General features: G+C 49.6%; 1 protein-coding gene across 1 annotated transcript; it reads right to left on the reverse strand.

The window, feature by feature from the left end:
- Positions 1 to 548: 548 nt before the first annotated feature.
- On the reverse strand, positions 549 to 14,402 carry Slc35f6 (solute carrier family 35 member F6). Its single transcript, XM_015479891.2, has 6 exons — positions 14,222 to 14,402; positions 5,878 to 5,950; positions 5,102 to 5,273; positions 4,615 to 4,827; positions 3,789 to 3,899; positions 549 to 2,576 (listed from the first exon to the last, which is right to left on the reverse strand). Exons 1-6 carry the CDS (start codon positions 14,296 to 14,298, stop codon positions 2,107 to 2,109), a joined length of 1,116 nt encoding a protein of 371 aa, XP_015335377.1. The 5' UTR covers positions 14,299 to 14,402; the 3' UTR covers positions 549 to 2,106.
- Between the last annotated feature and the right edge of the window lie 4,543 nt (positions 14,403 to 18,945).

An 18,945-nucleotide genomic window follows, 5' to 3' on the forward strand; every position in this document is an offset into this window, starting at 1 on the left:
ATTTTATATATATATATTTATATATATATATATATATTTTATATATATATATATATTTTATATATATATATATATATATATATATATATATGGCTGGGAATGTGGCTCAGTGATTAATCATCTCTGGTTTCAATCCCCAGTACCAAAACAAACAAACAAAAAAACCCAACAGCCCCCTTGGGCAGCACTCAAATGAAGGCCAAGTGCTTCCCCAACACCCTCATAAGCAGTCTGCAGTTGAGCACTCTGGTGGGGCAGCCCACAGCAGGCAAGTAGTCCCAGAATCTAAGTGTTAGCTCTAGGCAACTCTATCTGTGGCAAAATGGGATAGGCAAAACCAGGAAATCTGGCTTTGCCTATAATTGGCTGTGACATAGGAAGTTCTTTTCACTTTCTGGGCTTTGGTATCTCCATCTAGACAATGAATAGGGGATTAGGTGATTTCTATGCTTTGGGTACATTAGAGCTTTCCACTCCAAGATTCTAGATTGCTACCCCCAGGACCCTCTTGTGCCCCTTCCCTTTTCTGAAAGAAAAAAAAAGTTCAATACTGCTCATTTCCCCCTTTAAAAAATAAAATCCAAATCAACATTGTAAGGTGCTAGCTTTTCAGACGAGGCAGCTGCAGTCTCCATCACCCTCTGTTCATTTCCTTCTTCCTGTGACATACTGGTTGAGAGAAGCAGAGGCCACTAGGACCTAGAGCTGGTGGACCCAAGAGGCCTCTGACACATCGTGATAACTGGTTCAAATCAGACCCAACTTGAGGGTTTCGCTCATCAAAGGCCCCATTCCGCACTAGCAGGCATTCAGCATTCAGTGTTTCATGTCTGAGTCACCTAGGAAAATGGTTTGAGGCACCACTCAACCATTCCAAAGAGCAATATTGGAATTAAGGGCTGCCTGCTTGCTGGAGGTCCTGATATCATACCTTTCTGCAGGTGGGGGTACCTGGGGGAAGCAGCCAAAGAATTCTACCCCAATGACTCCATAGGAATCCCTATGGTAGGAGAGGCCTCAGGTCAGGAAGCAGAACTAGGCTAGAATACTGGCTCCATGGGAAGCCACTTAGCCTTCTCTGGGCCAGATTTCTCCATTGTGCCACCTCTGCAGGCTGTTACAACAAGTTAAGCACTCTGCACAGTGCCCAGGGTACTGGAATTACTCGGCAAATGCTTTACTCTGACGGGGTTCTCTTCAAGGCTAGGCAGCTGGGGTGGGGTTGAGATGCAGATGTGCTCTAGGTCCCACCTGTGGCAGAGTTATGCACCTGCATAGCCTGGGGTTCCCCCACATCCTTGGTCAGAGCTGATGGCAGGAGAGTCCCCTTTTCAAACTTATAACTCTGGGCTTCAGTTTCCTCATATTTAAAATACAAGTTCATAAAATGATAATCAAGGACTGCCTGGAATTCCCTTGTAGTCTTTCCCAGACAGCGAGGCCTGTGGAGTGTGAATGAGAACGAAACAGGCACAGGGAGGGGAGGTGTAAGGGGGCTGTTTCTCTTTCCTTGGGTTGGTCAAACTCAGAGGCCCATAAGATGCTGGGGCCAGAAGGCACCAAAGGCCACAGCATGGAAAACAACTTTCCAGAGCTAACAGGCCAAGGAGCACATACTGAGTTTGCAGCAGTTTGGGATGAAACCCAGATCTCCAGACAGGTTTAAGGAATATCTTAAAAGTTTCAGAAAATATAGTACTTAGTTCTGGTTTGAGCCAGCTCACTGGTTTCTCTTCTTTGAAGCTTATGATTCATAAGCTAGATAATCTATCATGACAATCTAGTTTATGATTCAGAAATACTATGGTTGTAAATTCCTGCCTTTTGAATTCATGATTTAGCTCTAGTACTGCTGGGAGGGCTGGGGTCAGTGACACTCAGGCCTGTGGGGACTGGGTCACACCATCCTGTAGGTAGTGGGGAGAAAAGGAGCTGGGTGTCCTTTTGCCTTCAATGGTAACAGCTGCCCTGGAGGGTCAGTAGGGAAGGGGCAGGTAAGGCCTTGGGGACAGGGCTTTCAAGGCCCACCAGCCCATGTGGCCTCAGCCTCAGGGTGAAGAGGGTGAAGAGAGAACACTGGGTGGTAGCAGAGGCCCCGTGAGAGGCTCAGTTGGTTTCGTTGATGGGAGTCCGGTTGCCATCTAGCAGTCTTTCACGCTCGGCTTCCGGGGCAGGGCGCCAGCCCCTGGACAGGCAGGACAGCAGTGGGTGGTGCAGCCCATTGTAGAGGGCAGTGCCTGTCAAGAGGATGAGGAAGCCAAGGATCTGCAGAGGGTGGAAGGTTTCCCATCCCAGGGCCAGGCTCAAGGCCCAGATAACCACGGTGCGCAAGCTGTCCAGCACCATGCGGGTGGTGGCACTCAATTCTTTAGTTACACTGATGCCTGCGAAGTTGAAGAAGGCAATGCTGCTGATGTTGCCCAGCAGAGCCAGGGCGATTAACGGTTGTTTGCCCAGCTGGCAGAAGGCATCCAGGGCATCCTCTAGTGTCCCCTTGGGGTTTCCACTGAAGGAGCCGGCAGGGATGTAGTACATGGGCACCAGGAGCAGGGAGAGGATCACAAAACCGAAGAGGCCTGAAGGGGTGAGGACGCACGTCACAAACTCTGCCTTGCCCACCGCCTCCCAGTTTAGCCCACATGCACTGCCTTTTGGCTCCTGTTGCCCATTCCTGGGATCTGTCCCTTTATCTCTCTTCAGGAACTTTGGGCCTATGCAGTGAGCTCTGGCTGCCCCCTCTCCACCTTAGTCCATTGGCATCTCATGGGACTGAGAGTGAAATACATCTTGTATTGTGATCTGGGATACATGTGCACAGGCACGCATGGGTGCACTCCCTAAACAACAGTTTTGCTATATACAATGCTCTCTGACATTTAAATTCTATTCTATTCATTTAAGAAAGAGCTGCGGGTTCCAATTCACTACACTGTTTTCACAAGTTTGAAAATACAGAGCTCCCTAATTTAGCATGTGATTGGTCTTTAGTAAAGAATTTGTGCCAGAATGTAAGCACTGCTTCATTCATAAAATCTTGCTAGAAAATAAACTGAGTGGAAACAAACAGTATACTTTGTGACGCAGCTGATCTACATTCTGCCATCAGATCCTCTGGCTCTCACTGGGCCAGATGCAAATAACCTGATAGGTACCTGTCCATGGGCTACTCTGACAGCACAGCTCTCATCCATCTTGCTAATCTTGTATTTTTACAGCATAATTTTGGTAGTTGTCTTCCTGGCTCAAAAATCTTTGGTGGCTCCTCTTACCTGTCATTTAGTTGCTTGACATGACATGACCCTGACTTACTTAATTCCCGATTATCCCCAACCTATATTGGGGAAACCTATATTGCACTCAAATCCAGCTCCCCAGCCCTTTGCCCTGTCTGGAGTTCTCAGCTCCTGCCTGTTGGAATCTGAGGCTCAAAAGCCACCTTCCCTGTCCCGAGAATCTTAGCCTTGCTCAGTGATTGAGACATCACTGAAGCATCAGTGGGCCAAGCTCAGGCACGCTGAGGTCCCTTTTTTCCTGGTGGTCAGCTCCTCTAGGGAGGGCCTACATCTTACTCATCTTTGTCCTTGACCTCCCCTTGCCTGACACAGCAGGTGTCAGAGGATCTGTCATCTCACATCTGGTGAGGGAGGAAGGTGTGGGAGCAGGAGGCTCATCCCTTCAGTGGTCAACAGCACCTGCCCTGTGATCCACTTGTGCAGTTCATGCCCCATGCTGTCCCCCACCGTGTCCTCCCTTCCAGCCACTCCTCCCAGGCCTGTGCCCACACGCACCCTCAGTGCCCACTGCCCGGAGTGGGTGCACATTGTGCTTGTAGACAAACTTCTCCTCTAGCACCATCTGGATGGCAACGATGACCTGGGCCATGATGATCAACAGGTCCCCTGTTGAAAGAAAGCCAGGTGAAACCAGGGCTGCTCCGGGGCTGGGTCTGGAGGTGATGACAGAAGGGCCCCAAGGACATGACGTGCTAGCTCCTGACTTTGCAAGCCCAATATAGTTCACTAGGCTTAGTCATAACTACCTGTGCTTGATTCCCTGGCCCCTGATGGGCAGGATAGGCCAGCCAAGCAGGGCTGAGACTCCAGAAAGCCCAGAGACCTACCTGAGAGCTGCATCCCAGCAAAGCAGGTCTCTTATGGAGCAACAGGTTTGAGACAGCTGTTTTTGGCTTAATCCTGACTCTGACCCAGAGCAGACACTTCACTATAAAATGGGCTGTGATGGCTTGCTCTGGAGATGTGGCAGGGCTCCTGTGATGCGGATGGCACAGAGCTCAGTGTCGTGCTGGGCATGTGTAAGTGCTCAGTGAGAGGTCTCTGTTCCTGTCCCCATCCAGCAGTTTGTGATTATGCATCACAGAACAGGACAGCCCCTTCCTTGGGTCTCTTGCTCCTCTTGTGTTACTTGCCACTCTTCCTTAGTGAATTATACCCCAATCCGGTCTCCTCCACACTGTCTGATCCCTTGAGAGCAGCTGTGTGCCCTTATCCAGTTCCTGCATATGGCAGAGCTTGTATAAGTCTGAGGGACAACCATGTTGGGCTCCCTGGGGAAGGCATGATAGGACAGAGGACCCCTATTACCCCAAGGCCATACCTGTGATCACTTCGCTGAGCTTGTGCTGATTGTCTTGCTTGCTCAGAAGGTCAGCCAGGCCCACTACCACCAGTCCAGCGATGGTGGCCAGGATGCCCAGCCACTGGCTTGGCACCAGCCTTCGGCCCAGAAAGGCCACTGAGAACAGGCCTGTGAATATGATCACTGCACCCCGCAGCATCTGGAAGCTAGAGGCACTGGTCATGTTCAGGGCTAGACAAGGAGAGACAAGACTATTAGCTCCTGAGGGCCAAGGCTGCCTGCCACTGAGGGGTTTTCAGGGTTGGAGAAAAGCTGAGCACATTGCAAGTGCTCAATAAATTTTGCTTTGTTTTGTGTGTGTGTGTGTAAACGCACATGTGTGTGCACATGCAAGTGCATGTGAAAAGTCTGTGGCAGAACAGCAGGGTGGGGTGGGGGTGGCTGTTTGACCAGGGACCCCTTCAGACCACAGCCTTCACTGAGCCTTCTTGACCTGGCTACTCACCCACATACATGAGGCTGGTTCCTGTCATGTCACAGAGGGCTGGAGGCAGGAAAAGAAGGGGATTGAAGGGCTGCTGGGGATCCACACTGGAGACTGACTGCCCTGTGGCTCTGCACTGGAGCAGGTAGAAGGCAGCCAGGCAGGAGAACTCTCCCAAGAACATGCCCACTGCCTGCAGGGATGAGAACCCACAGACTTAGCACTGAAGGGAACTAGGGGACCACCAGTAGCAGTATTGTTTTTTATGTAATCTTTCTTCAAACAGGAGGTTACCCAGAACCCCAACCTGTCAAACCAATAAAAACAGCTGCTGTGGGGCTCTTAAAATACCCTAAGACTGTGGTAACCTGTGTGAAGATCATTCATCCAGGCCAACCCCTTGTGAAGTTCCAGGTGAAGAAACAGGCCCAGACAGGTTCAAAGACTGACGGAAGGCCACTAAGCAAACTGCTAACAGACTGGGGCTGAAATCTGAGTTTCCCAACCCGCAGTCCAATTTGGGGTATCTTTCAATAATGAGGTCTACCCTGACCCAGTGGTATTCTGGGCTTGGAAAACGGGCTTCTTTCCATGTGTTCTGACTGGACATGGTGAAGACTCATGTAGGCCTCCTATAGGACTGTGCCCTCTGCTTGCTTCCAGGGTTACCCTTAGATCCTGGCCCTGCTCTAAGGGAGGAAAAAGCAGGGGAGCTCCATCCCTAGGCCAAGAAACAGCCTAGCTTCAAGGGTGCTGGTCTGAGGCCTGGGAGATGGTGGGAGGGCCAGAGCCCGTACCTGGAGGAAGGGATGCTGGAAGCTGTGCTCTGCGGTTCCTCCGCAGCCCTCGGCTATGAAGTTGTCTGCCCACCTGCAGCAAAAAGGAAAGGTCAGACCCTGGCAGTTTGGCAGGACTCTCTGCCAGCCTGATGCCTGTGGAGGGCCTTGTTCCTCCCAGGGCCAGGATGTCCAGACTGAGAGCCTCAGCCTCAGGTGGAAGGGTTTGGAAGGGTTCCTTCCTTTTCTATTTCACAGAATAATTTGAGGAGTATTGGTATTAATTCTTCTTTGTAAGTCTTGTAGAACTCAGCTCTGAATCCGCCTGGTCCCGGGTTTTTCTTGGTTGGTAGGCTTCTGATGGCATCTTCTATTTCCTTGCTTGAAATTGATCTGTTTAAATTGTGTATGTCCTCTTGACTCAGTTTGGGTTGATCATATACCTCTAGAAATTTGTTGGTGTCTTCAAGGTTTTCTGTATTACTGGAGTATAAATTTTCAAACTAGTTTCTAATTGTCTTTTATATTTCAATAGTGCCTGTTGTGATATTTCCTTTTTCATCCCAAATTTTAGTAATTTGAGTTTCCTCTCTCCTTCTTTTTGTTAGGATAGCCAAGGGGTTTGTCAATTTTATTTGTTTTTTTCAAAGAACCAGCTTTTTGTTTTGTCAATTTTTTGAATGGAAATTTAATGTATTAAGGAACATATGTATTACTATATTGTGAATTTGCTTTTTAATGTTTGACAACTTTGTCAATGTAATTTGATCCTTGGTCTCTCATTTGCACATTTAAAAACATTATTATGAAGAGGTCTATAGGCTATACCAGGCTGTCAAGGGACTCATGGGACACAAAGCCTCTGGTCTCAAGGAATACTCCAGCCCTGGGAGATGACCACCAGATCATCACCAAAAAGCCTGAATGGCCTGAAATGTAGTCATAAAGCTGACCCCAAAGCAGGGGATACATGCATTGCAGTCATGGAGTGATGTCCCAGAGAGCACCGTGGTGGACAGGAGAACTGATCATAGCACTCTTCCCCACTGAGCCCAGAATCCTTCAAAGCATAGGCTTTGGGTAGCTACCATGGCCATTCTGAACTGTCTGCCATCTTTGTAAGAAAGCTCGCTCTCCTGAATTTCATTTTTGCTGGGTGGTTATCTAGTCTAATCTTTCATTAGAAAGCCTTTCAGATATCTGAAGAGTTTCCAACCTGAATCTCATGGCAAAACAGCCCCACTCCTTCTGAACCTTTTGCTCTGCTAGCTGCTAACTTCTGGAAGTGTATTGGCAGCCCAGGCCCAGAGCCAAACATGTGCTTTGGCCCAGTCAGAGACTGGCAAAAGTGCAACCCCTTCCTTGTGTTGGACATACTTGGTCCATTGGCACTGCTCAGCCCACACCAGGCAGATCACTTGCTGACTCCAGTCAACACAGACTTTGGAGCTGTTTCCTATGAGCCATGATCTTCTCTCACCAGAGCACCCCACATGCAGACAGCAGTCTCTAAGATGTAAGGCTAGGGACCGCCCTCCCTCCTGCAGTGTTGGGGATGTAACCCAGGGCCTCACTCGTGCTAGGCAAGTGCTCTAATACTGAACTATGCTCCCAGCCCTGGGAATTTCTTTCTGTTACATGCTTTTCCCTGAAATATACTTCTAGAGCTGCACATCATAGTGCACCCTACTCTTGGCTTACCTGTAACAAGTCTGAGATCCTGAAGGGAGGGGCAGCCTTTTGCTTCCTGTGCCTCCCCATAAAGTGCCATAGGGCCTGGGTTTGGCAAAGATCCTGCCCAGCAGCCCTGGTTTCTCTGTCCCTGGAGCATGATGCCTGGACCGTGGGGCATGATGCAATGGGGAGGCCACTGGATAGTGGTGCCTCCTGGTTAGGGAACACAGGGGAACTGTGGGCTGAAGGACAGACATCTGAGGGAATAACCACAGCTACTTAGAGATCTGAACACACTTCAGGATGAAGGAAGGAAACAGGACAGTAGCAAACCTCACCCAGTAGGAGACTCACATGCTTCAGAAGGTGCAGAGAGAGAGGGGCAGTTAGGAGGGTTTGTGATTCTTGGGAACAGGGTTGGGGTGGTGGTTGAAGGAGAGATAAGGGGAGTGGGAAAATTCCGACATGACTGGTTAGAAGCAGAGAGAAGCCTGGAGCCCTACATATGCCAGGGGTCCAACTGTAACCAGTTCTAACACCACTGGGGCAAAGAAAGACCTCACTACAGAGCAGAAACCCCTTTTCTCTGGGAGTTTTCTTCTGCCTGATCTGCTACTGGTTCTGGGTCTTGGGTCCCCAGGCAGGACAGGACATGGCAGGTGAGTGGGGGCCACAGACAGACTATATGGCTTACCCAGATAGACCTGGGAAAGCCTGGGGGAGGCAACTGAGTGAAAGAGAGGAGAAAAGAAGAAGCACACCCAGGCTCAGTTTTACCAAGTGTGCAGAGCAGACTCCCTGAACAAGGGAACAAGCCAGAGAGGTGAACTGGTAGGGTTGGAGCCGGGGGTCCTCTAGTAGGGACAAGAGAGGTGCCACCAAGTCCATCAAGGCCAACCAGAAGCCTAGGGCAAAAATTTGGGGGCGGGATGAAAGCCACTTTCTCATCCTGGTGCCACCCAAAGAAGTTCCCCCAGAATAGCAATGGTGCCACCACCTAGAACTCAGCCTGTGCTACTGCCTATGCAGTTTCCAGTAACAACTCACATCCATAGAACATTCGGATTCCACATTCACTGTAGGCTGAGAGTGAGCTCAGTGCTTCCACATCTCTATTTTATTCATTTATTTTTATGTGGTGCTGAGGATCGAACCCAGGGCCTCACACATGCTAGGCGAGTGCTCTACCACTGAGCCACAACCCCAACCCCCTCTTCCACACCTCTAAAATCCCTGGTCCTGGCACACTATTATGCAGAAGTTTGACATTCGTGGTTTAATGAATGAGATTTCCAGGCCTTGCTGGCAGAAAGATCAAGTGCTGCAGCCCAGAGGCCATGTCCCTAATGAGTCCCACTTCCCACCAGAGCTGAGTGGAACAAGCTGGCCAGAGGGGGAAACCTCTTCTGGGGCCTGTCCTTTGTCAGGGGTTGGGTGCTTCATGGAATGCTGGTGGTGAGGCGCTAAGCTCCCTTCTCCCCACGGTTGTCTGGGCTTTCTCTGAAAGGTAGGTCTGCCTGGACAGGCTGGCCTGGCAGGGTTCCCAACAGGGAAATGGAATCACTTTGTATCCAAGAGCCCAGCAGCCCAAGGGATTGGGTGTCAGCAGCACAGGCTGCCCTGCCTTGTCTGTCTCTTCAGGACAGAGTAGGGACACTCAGGCCTGTGGGCACTTTAGGGCAGGAGTCAGGCTTTGGCTCATTGCTCAGGCTCAGAAGGACCCCAGGTCTCACAGATGAGAGCCCAAATTTAGCCTCAGTGTGTCTGGGGAGGACAGCTGTGACTCCAAAGGTGGAAGAGCACTTTGCTGTTTGTTGATGTTCATAGATGTTTTGTTGGATGGGCCATGCACTGAAAACTGATTTTGTGCTGGGCCTGTGCCAAGCACCTCTTGTAGGCTATCCTGGTTAAGCTTCACAAGGATCCTCATTTTAAAGGGGGACTCCAAGGCTCAGGTGCAGAGAACAGTTCAGGCTCTTAGAGTTAACAGCCTGCAGAGCTGAGGTCAAACCCTGTTTGAACTCACACTCAGGAGAGGCAGCAGCTTACATAGAAGGCTGTCTTGACTTGCATAGGCTGGATAGGTTTCAGGGACAATCAGGAAACACTGATGAACGGGTAAGGCACTGAACAGCATAAGTTCTACAAGACCTCGCCCGGACAGGTATTCAGTACAGACCATTTTCTGTTTCTTCTCCCTCTTCACTCACTGAGCAGGAGCCCCCTCCCTTTGTGCCCCCTCCCTTTGTGCTGGGGTCAGTGTGGATCCAGTTTTGCCCTGGCCTGAAAGCTTCTGGAAGAGTCCATGCTCTGGAACCTACCCTACGTTGAGGAAGTGGCAGCTGGAAGGGCCTAAGGCTACTGCCCCTGCAGCTCCACAGAGCCACAAAATGTGTGGCTCTCACATGAGGAACTGAGGGCTAGAGAGGGCTTGAGGGTCACAGGGCTCATTATGTGCTGAGTCAGGGTAATACCCAGGAATGATGACACCAGGTCTATGGCCCATCCCTAAGCTTTGAAGTTCTCCTATGATCTTCTTACTTTAGACTCTTCCTGTTCCCCTGTTGGGGTGAGGAGAGGGTCAGCCCTGCAGATAGGTCTCTATTCTCTGAAGATGCTCTATTCTGGGGACAGGCTGAGGCCCCATGAGGAAGCACCCTCTGCTGGCAGAGGCTGGCTCCTTTTAGGGGGTTCCTGAATGTGATGGGCAGGCTAGGAAGTGGGCAACCCTTGCTGGTGGTGACTCAGTCCCTGGTGGGCCCTGCCCACACTCATAGTTCAGTGCTTCGGGTCAGGGTGGCAGGCACAGACTGAGGAAGTGGCTGATGTGGTTGGCCCTGGCTGACTGACTATGTGTCCATTCCTGCAGAATCTCTGCCATTTCTTCCAGCATCCCCAGCTTGTCAAGCCCAGTGAGTCAGCGTCTTTGTCTTGCCAAGAGATTTACTGAAGGGAGATCTACAGAAGAACCAGGCCTTCTCCACCCTCTAGGGTATTCTGGAAGAAGGCCCTGGCTTAGGAGATGATAAATGACAATGAGCCCTCTCATTTCTATGGAAGAAAAACTTTCCTCAGTAGATCCTAGTGTCTGGAAAGGAGGCAGATCAGGAATTTTCATGTCCACTTTACAGATGAAGGGATCGAGAGGCCTCAAAGAGGCTGAATGACTCATCTTAATCCTATGGCTTCCAAGCCTCATGCTCATTCCATTATATACCCTGCCCTCCCAACTTGAGGCCTCCTCAAGCTCGCCCTGCAACTCTCTGAAGCAATTCTCCCAAGCCAGTTCATGAAGGGTGGGGTCTGGTACCAAGGGCAAAGTTGGAGCTGTCACAGAATTGACAATGATGCTGCTCTCTAATAGAGGCTGGTGTTACCAGGCAGGGTCCCTGGCCCAGAGATAGAGGAGTCTCAGACCCACATGCCCTCCCTGGCTAGGCATGCCCAGAGCCTGCAGAAGCTAAGGAAGGAGCTGCACCTCACTTAGTGTTTGCTTAGCCCTGGCTCTTCAGATGTGGATCCTAAGCCAGATTCAGGAGAACAGGGTTCTGAAATGGGTGTGATCTCAGACAGGCAGAACAGGGCTCTACATGGTATGGGATCAGGTAGACAGAAAGGGTTTGGTCTCAAGGAGATGATCAGCAGAAGGTGCTGATGAGAAAAGAGCCATAGAAGGAGAAGCAGCTACTTCCCAGAGAGAGGCCCTTTGCCAACACCCAGGGAGGGGCCAAAGGGCCCGCCTGACTGGTAGCTTTTCCTCCCAGAGCACGTGACATCTCCCAGCAGCCTTCCAAAACTTGCTGAGTGGGCAGAGGAGAGTGCCCTGTGGTAACAGCACAGCAGGTGGCACGTGCTCACTCAGGGAGGGAAGCACCCAAGCTCCTTTTTCAGGCTGAGACACTGTAAGGACTGCCTGAGGCTTTCTGTCTGGACCTTGAGTGTCCCCTGGCACCAGGGGCAAGGCAATCAGGATGTTGGCAGAGACTTGCTGCCCAGGCACAAGGGGAAGGCACCCTGAGGACTGGGAGGGAGATGTCACTTACAGGATTATACCTTCTTTGGATACAGGCTCATCTGTCCCTATCTAGGGAGATGAGAGAGGAAAGCTGAAGGGGTGGGACTTTTGAGCCACTTCAGTCCTAACAAATAGGACCAGACTAAAGTCCTGAGGCCTGGGTGACAGCTCCCATTCTGACACCAACCAGCCTGACTCACCACCTCACCAGCACCTTCTGCTGATCTTTGAAACCATTCTCTCTGAAATCTCTTGGGGTATCTCCTGTAAATTGTGGCGATCAGATCAGATGATTTCTAACATTCTAAACACTCTCTCCCCAAGAATGATGAGAGAAGTCCCCAGTCTCTGCACCGCCTCTACCCATAGGTGGTTAAGAGAATGGATTCTATAGCCACACTACTTTGACTCAAATATAAACCCTGCCACTTGGTAGATGAATTGAACTTGGCAAGTAATTTAATCTTTTTGTACCTCAGTTTACTTCATTGGGGATAATAAGTTTATCTACCTCATTGGGTGATTACAAGAATTCACTTAGTTCACATGAAAGGTGATGAGAGCAGGGCCTGGCACTTGGCAGGGCTGGGTACACTCTTTGTACTCATTGGCTATGCTGACTATGATCTGCACCTGATGAAAATGTGATTTTGTATCAATAATTCACACCAGGGAGTACAAGCTGCTCTTCTTCCTCATTCTTTCTAAGAGCATCCGTCTCACAGTCTGGCCTTAAATACTATTTAAGTTCCAACTCTGGGGCCAGTTTCAGGGTAGAGACTCCTGAGAGGCCCCACACCAGGTTATAGGGCAGAGGCAAGACAAAAGGCTTCATCCTATAACAGACTTGGGAGCCTCCTTCCTGTCTCTCAGGTAGCCTCCAAGGGTGAGGCCCCCTGGGACTGAGGATCTCCTAGGTCCCTACCTGACCAGTTTGGAGCTTTTAAAGAAGCCAAGTCAGCATAATGGCCGTTTATACTCTCCATGGGGACAGCAGCCATGAAAGACTTATAGCAACTTTCTGAGCACTTGAGTGAGGCTTTGGATGGTCTAACAGCTGGATGGAAGTCTTGTTCTGTTATGTCAGCTACGGACAGGGGAGTCCTCAGGCTGGGGCCCTTTACACCTCAGAGGTGAAAACTCCAGGAGGTTGCAGTGCCCAGGAGGCCAGAAGTTTACCATAAGACAATAGTTGGTCAGAGATGAACTAGAGAGACAGAAGTGTGGCATCCTTCAGCAGAAGAGGGGGATACTGTACTGCCATGTGTCTCCTTCATCTCAGATTGTGAGCATTTCAAAGGCAGGGACCTTTTCTTGGCCTCTTTCCCTCCTACACTGTAGGTAACTTATACTCCTCTGAAGAAGTGAATACTGCTCTCCCAGGTTCTCTTCTGAAACACCTTGTGGCACTAATGAAGTATGTGAGATACAAATGTCTCAGCAATTATTAAGAAACAGTCATGCCCTCAGAAGGCTCACAGCCAGTTTCTCAAAGTGTAGAACCCAACAGAAAACCCAGAGGACTTGCAGCACATCTCAGAGGGCAGGAAAGCTTCCATTTGGAATTGCTACATTGATGCTCTTGGCTCTGGAGCCTGGCAGGGCCCAGGTGGAAGTGAGGTCTGACTGGGAGAGGACCACTGTCCACTGTTCTTCATGTACAGGGCATGATCCTGGCCAGGAACAGCTGAACTGAACTTGAATCAGTTCAAGAAAAGGCCAAGCCCCATGTTTTGGGGCTTTTAGATGGTGAACAGAAAGGAGAAGGAAGGCCCTGCCCTGTAGTGGGGCAGAGAAAGTGGCTACCACGGGAAGGAATGGCTTTTCTGCCCATGACAGAGAGGAAGCTATGCTGACTCCTCAGCGTCGTGGTGACCCTGTGCTCTCAGTCCCGAAACTCCTGAGAGAGTACCACAGCTGAAATGCCCACCTGCCCTCCCTGTCTGGATTAAGAACACTTATCTTCCTTCCAGGCAGAAACCCTTGATCCTACCACCTGCCCCTTCCTTTCCTGCCTCACTATCATCTCCTTGTCTCGTAGCAGCAGCCATAGAATGGTATTCCCTGCCCCAAACAATCTTCAATTGACCCCCAGGTTAATCATATCACTTCATTCGTTTTTCTATCATACCACTTTCAACATGTCTTTCCACAGCTCAACAGTCCATCTCTGATTATGGGGTAAAAATCCAGCCTAGGCATTTGGTGTTGGGTCTGGACATTCTGTTCCCCGCCTCCAAGTCTCGGCCACACAGAACCCCACCTAAAAGTCAAGGTGCAGCTCTAATCCTTCCTCCACTAGCGGCCGGTGGGCACCCACTTCTCTGCTGCCTCAACCTTCACTCTCATTAGTCACTCGGCCTGACCTGCCACGACAATAACTCGCCTGCCCAAGACCTGGAGCCTCCTCCGCAGGCCCCCAGCTCCTGGAGGGCGGTGCTCGGCTCGGACTGGGGCTCCGGCTCCGACCACAGCCCTGGGAAGCAGCGGAGAGGAACTGGTCCAAACTCCGGTTTTAAGATGAGGAAACTGAGACGCGGAGACGAGATGTGACCCCGAGCCTCGCACCCTTGGGTGGTCCATAAACTGGGCGAACCCATAGCAACAACTGGGAAGGCGGGTGGGGAAGCGCGCGCAGGCCCAGCAGGGCCCCCGCCGGGCCGGGCCCAGACTCACTTTGCCGACAGCGTGTTGATGGAGCCGGTGACGAGCATGAGCCCGGCCAGGAACAGCTGGTACTTGGTCCAGGCCATGGTAGCAGACAAGGCAACCCACCAGAGTGAGCAGCTCCCACCCGGTCACCCGGGGGTCTCGGGTTTGAGCGCTTCCGGTCCGGCCGTCACGTGATCCGCGCAGGCCCCGCCCCGCTCCCGCTTTCCCCGCCCCCAGGAGCACGCAGAGCCTAAGGCGCTCGGCTGGGTAGGCTGCCGACTAGCTGGTTCCCGCCGGGTGACTCTGGCAAGCCGGCGCCCAGGCTCAGCCACCTCCGTGGTTTTCGATGTTGGGGATCTCAGCCTCACGCACGCTAGGCAAGCGTGAGCTACACCCCAGTCCCGTGGCCTCCCCATTTGTAACAGGAGGCCGATGGTAGGATGCATTATCGTGGGTATTAGATCGTTTCGTAAACCATTGGGAGAGATTGGGCTGAAGGATGTCCAGAGACTAGTCGCGAGATGGAAATGTCCAGCGTGGGAATTTCCTCTCTCTAGGGTACCCAGGGAACTCCAGGGAGGCCTCGAGGTGTCCCTGGGGATCCCAGCCCGCTCACACCTTCCAGCAAAGCAGCGTAGGAATCTAGTTCCAGCTGCCAGGGAGAACATTTTACAGCGAAAACTAAATTGAGAGAGACCGAATGAATTGCTTAAAATGGTTTTTGTTGGTGGTGCGGTGTGTGTGTAGGTGGGTGGGGCATTGGGCTCAGATTCTTTAGTCTCCCCAAATCCGTGCCTTCTGTACAATCGCTGCACCAAGCCTGGTTACTGCTCTTTCATGAACCATCTAGACAATGCTCAGAGACATCCAGGTAGAAAGACCTTCCTAGGTTTGTTTGCAGAGAAATTCCAGCCTTTAAAACCCGACTCTTGTCTTCAGCCACCTGCTGTCCACTTTCCTCTTTCTCAAAGCTGTAGTCTACATCACATGCCTGATGTACTGGAGGCAAACCCCCTTGGAGGACTGTTTTGACCCAGCACACTCATTTTCCCCATTTCTGCAAACCTTGTTACTGGCCTTACAGAGGTAGGACCTCTTTCCTTCCTACCCTAAGACTTCCTCGAACTTGTGCACCTGGTCAATATAGACTCAAAAACTGTCAAGCATCTGCACCAGACCTCTAGTACAGGAAGCCCCGACGGAGTGAGTGTTATAAGTGGGGTTTTGGACCAAATGTAGGAGGTGACCGGATAGAGGGAATTGTGCGTTTGATGGCTCAAAGGCATGAGTGAGTTTGGAAGTGTGTCTGGGACCTGCAGACAATTCTAGAACTTTTCTTCACTGAATTCTGCTCTCTCAGGAAGATAGGAGACCTGGAGGAGGTTTCTTCTGAGTTTCTTGTCCCCAAGAAACTTTGTGTGATTTCCAAGGCATTCATTTGTTTATCCAAAAATATTTGCTGAGAAACTGGGATAGTAGGATGAATGAAAAACAACTTGTGTCCCAAGGGACAGACTGGGGCAGCCCCACACCAGCTGGCTCACACAGTGGGGCTGTGAACCTTTTCCCCCACATATATCCAGATCAAGGGCACTGTTCTGAAGTAAACAATATCTAATGATATTTGTTTCATCAGCCCGACATGATTTCATTAGAAGCAATCTGTCTCTATAGTCACATCATAAAATTAATTTTAATTTATCACAGTGTCTTTAATGATCCACCAAACAGCTGTCTCTGGATTCTGGGACATAGGAGGATTTATTGGTAAATACTTATTGTGCCCACTAAGTGTAAAGCCCAGAGCCAGGTATAGGGTCCTGAAGAATAGCCAGCAGATTGCTGCTCTCTGGGACTTAGGGATTTAGCGGAGGACTGGGTGAGCTCCCATTAATCACACAGCCCTGTGACAAAGTATAAGGGACAGAGGAGTTGGGGGAGGGAAACAAGGGGTAACAGTGGCAATCAAAACTATCTCCTATCAGGTGTTTCCTAGTCTGTGTCAGCCCTGTGCCAAGACCTTGACCCCTGTGGCTTCAGTATTCCTGGCAGCTGTTACCAAACTATACCTGTTTTGCCAATCACTGAAACAGTGATTTTGCAGGGGAGAATGAATTTATTCACAAGGCAGCCAAACTGAAGGTAGGAGACCCAAGCATCAAACCCACCTTCTGGACGTTAGAGTTTGGGGGTACTTTGAGGAAAGAGTAGCAGATGATCTGAGGCATGGGGAAAGATGATTGGAGGTGGGGTCATCAGTGGTCCTCACATACTTAATTAAACTTCATTGCTCCTCATGGGACACATGTTCAGAAAATGGTGGCATTAACGTGACCTGAGGGTGGAAGTTTTGGCCTCCTGACCTCAAAAGTGCTTCCTGTGCTTTGTGTTAAGCTTCTGGCCTTGTCTCCCAAAGTGGGGACATTTTGAACAAATTTGCATGCCACCTTCAAAGAGCCTATAATTTTCAGAATCAAATAAAATGCTCACTGCAAGCCCTGCTTTTGTATTCAAAGCTTACTCCCTGCCAGCTCTTGACATGTCTGAAAGATAGAACATTTTCCCAATCAATTTAATCACATTAGGAGAGAATTACTTTACCCTGGGAAGGACAGAGATACTTGTGCAGTCAGACCAGGTGAGACACGATTTTGTGTTTTTTTAAACATGTTTTTGCTGAATATTCTTGGGCTCCTGTGTAGCCTGTCCCCTGGCTAGGATGTGACCCTCTCTTGGGCAGGACCTGAGTGTTCCTTGATCCTCTCCCCGAAGGCTGGCATTGAAGGGTGGCACTTTGAGAATGTGCTGGAAAGGGCAGCAAGGGGCTTAGGAGGAAGAGAGCTAGCTGCGTTAGGTCCTGGGAAAGAATCTGAGATGTGAATCAAGCCTGACAAAGGTAGACTATGTAGACCATCTGCACTGGCAGAAAGGCAGGGGGGTAGTGGAGAAGGGCTCACCAGCTCCTGGCTGACTTTACAGCTGGTTTCTATGGTGACCAGAGATGATTAGATTAGAAATCACCAGCTCCTTCCAGCTTCAGGCCCTCATAAGGTCATTTCCAAAGCTCCTCTCTTTTCTTTCTTATTATTTTTGTTCCTAGACCCTCCTCCCCTCTCTTCCCAATCAGCTCAGATCACTAGCTTTGGGGCAGATCAGTGGATTCTGGAAACTGGTGTTTGGCTCCAGCAGGATCAAGGCAGATCCAGATAAAACATTGTCTCCCAGTTAAATTTGATTTCAGATAAACAATGCATCATTTTATAGCAGAGTCATCTGTTGCTTAATGACAGGGACACATTCTGAAAAGCTGGTGATCCGGTCCAGGTGTGAACATCATAGACTGCTTACACAAACTAAGGTGGCTGCCCTGCCACTGGGTGATATAATTTTGTGGGACACTGAAAGGTTGTTATGTGGCATTTGACTATATAGCTATGTACCCAATATTGCTTGGAGCACACTTATCGTAAAATGTGATTCATTATTGATCTGAAATTCAAATTTCACTGGGCACGCTGTATTTCATTTCCCAGCCTGGCAAACCCTGCTGGGTTATGTGCATTGAATTACCATAGCATATCCCATAAAGATGTACAAATACTAAGTCTCAGAAAAGAGGGTTTAGAAGTATTTGGGAGGAACTGAGCATGATCTGGACAGTAAGTTATTGCTTATTTTATTAATCTATTTAGTTTCCTATTATTTTCATAACAAATTACCACAATATAATGACTTAGAACAGTACAAATTTATTTCCATACAGCCCTGGAACACTGAAGTCTGAAATACAGACACTCGACTAGAGTCAAGGTCTGGGCAGAACTGTGCTCCTTGGAGAGGCTCCAGGGGAGAATCTGTTTCCTTGCCTTTTCAAGGTGATTTTTCTTTTTCTTTTTGCAGTTCCACGGATTGAACCCAGGGGCATTCTATCATTGACCTACTCCCCAGTGCATAAAGTTTTTTTTATTTTGAGATAAAATATTTTAAATTTTGGTCTTGCTAAATTGTCAAGGCTGACTTGGAACTTGCAATCCTCCTGCCTCGGCCTTCCAAGCGTGGAGGATGATAGGTGTACACTACCACACCGGGCACCTTTTCCAGCTTCTGGAGGCTGCCTGCCTTCCTCACCCCACTTCATTCCGACCTTTGTTTCTATAGTTACATCTCCTTCTCTGACTCTGACTCCCTGGGTGCTATAGAACTTGGCATTGCATTGGTCCTACATGGATAGCCCAGGATACTCTCCCCATCTTAAGATCTTTAGCCACATCTATAAAGTCCCTATTATTATATTACGTAATTAATTCACAGGTTTTGGGGACATTGTTGAGAGCACAAAATTCTCTCCATCAGAGTTATGATAGAGACATCATGATCACATTTAAAAAAGGTCCTTAGCTGTTAGACAATAAAGTAATTGTAGGTAAAATGATTTACTTTAAAATACTCTAGGGTAGGGGGTGTAGCTCAGGGCTGGAGCATGCGCTTAGCATGTGAGAGGTGCTGGGCTCAGTCTCTAGACTAGAGCTGAGCATGGTGGCGCACACCTGTAATTCCAGCAGCTCTGGAGGCTGAGGCTGGAGGATCATGAGTTCAAGGCCAGCCTCAGCAAAAGTGAGGCACTAAGCAACTCAGTAAGACCCTGTCTCTAAATAAAATACAAAATAGGGCTGGGGATGTGGCTCAGTGGCCAAGTGCCTCTGAGTTCAATCCAGGGTACTAAAAACAAAAAAACAAAGAAAACAAAC

Source organism: Marmota marmota, unplaced genomic scaffold (assembly GCF_001458135.2).
Source record: "Marmota marmota marmota unplaced genomic scaffold, marMar, whole genome shotgun sequence".
NCBI lineage: Eukaryota > Metazoa > Chordata > Mammalia > Rodentia > Sciuridae > Marmota > Marmota marmota.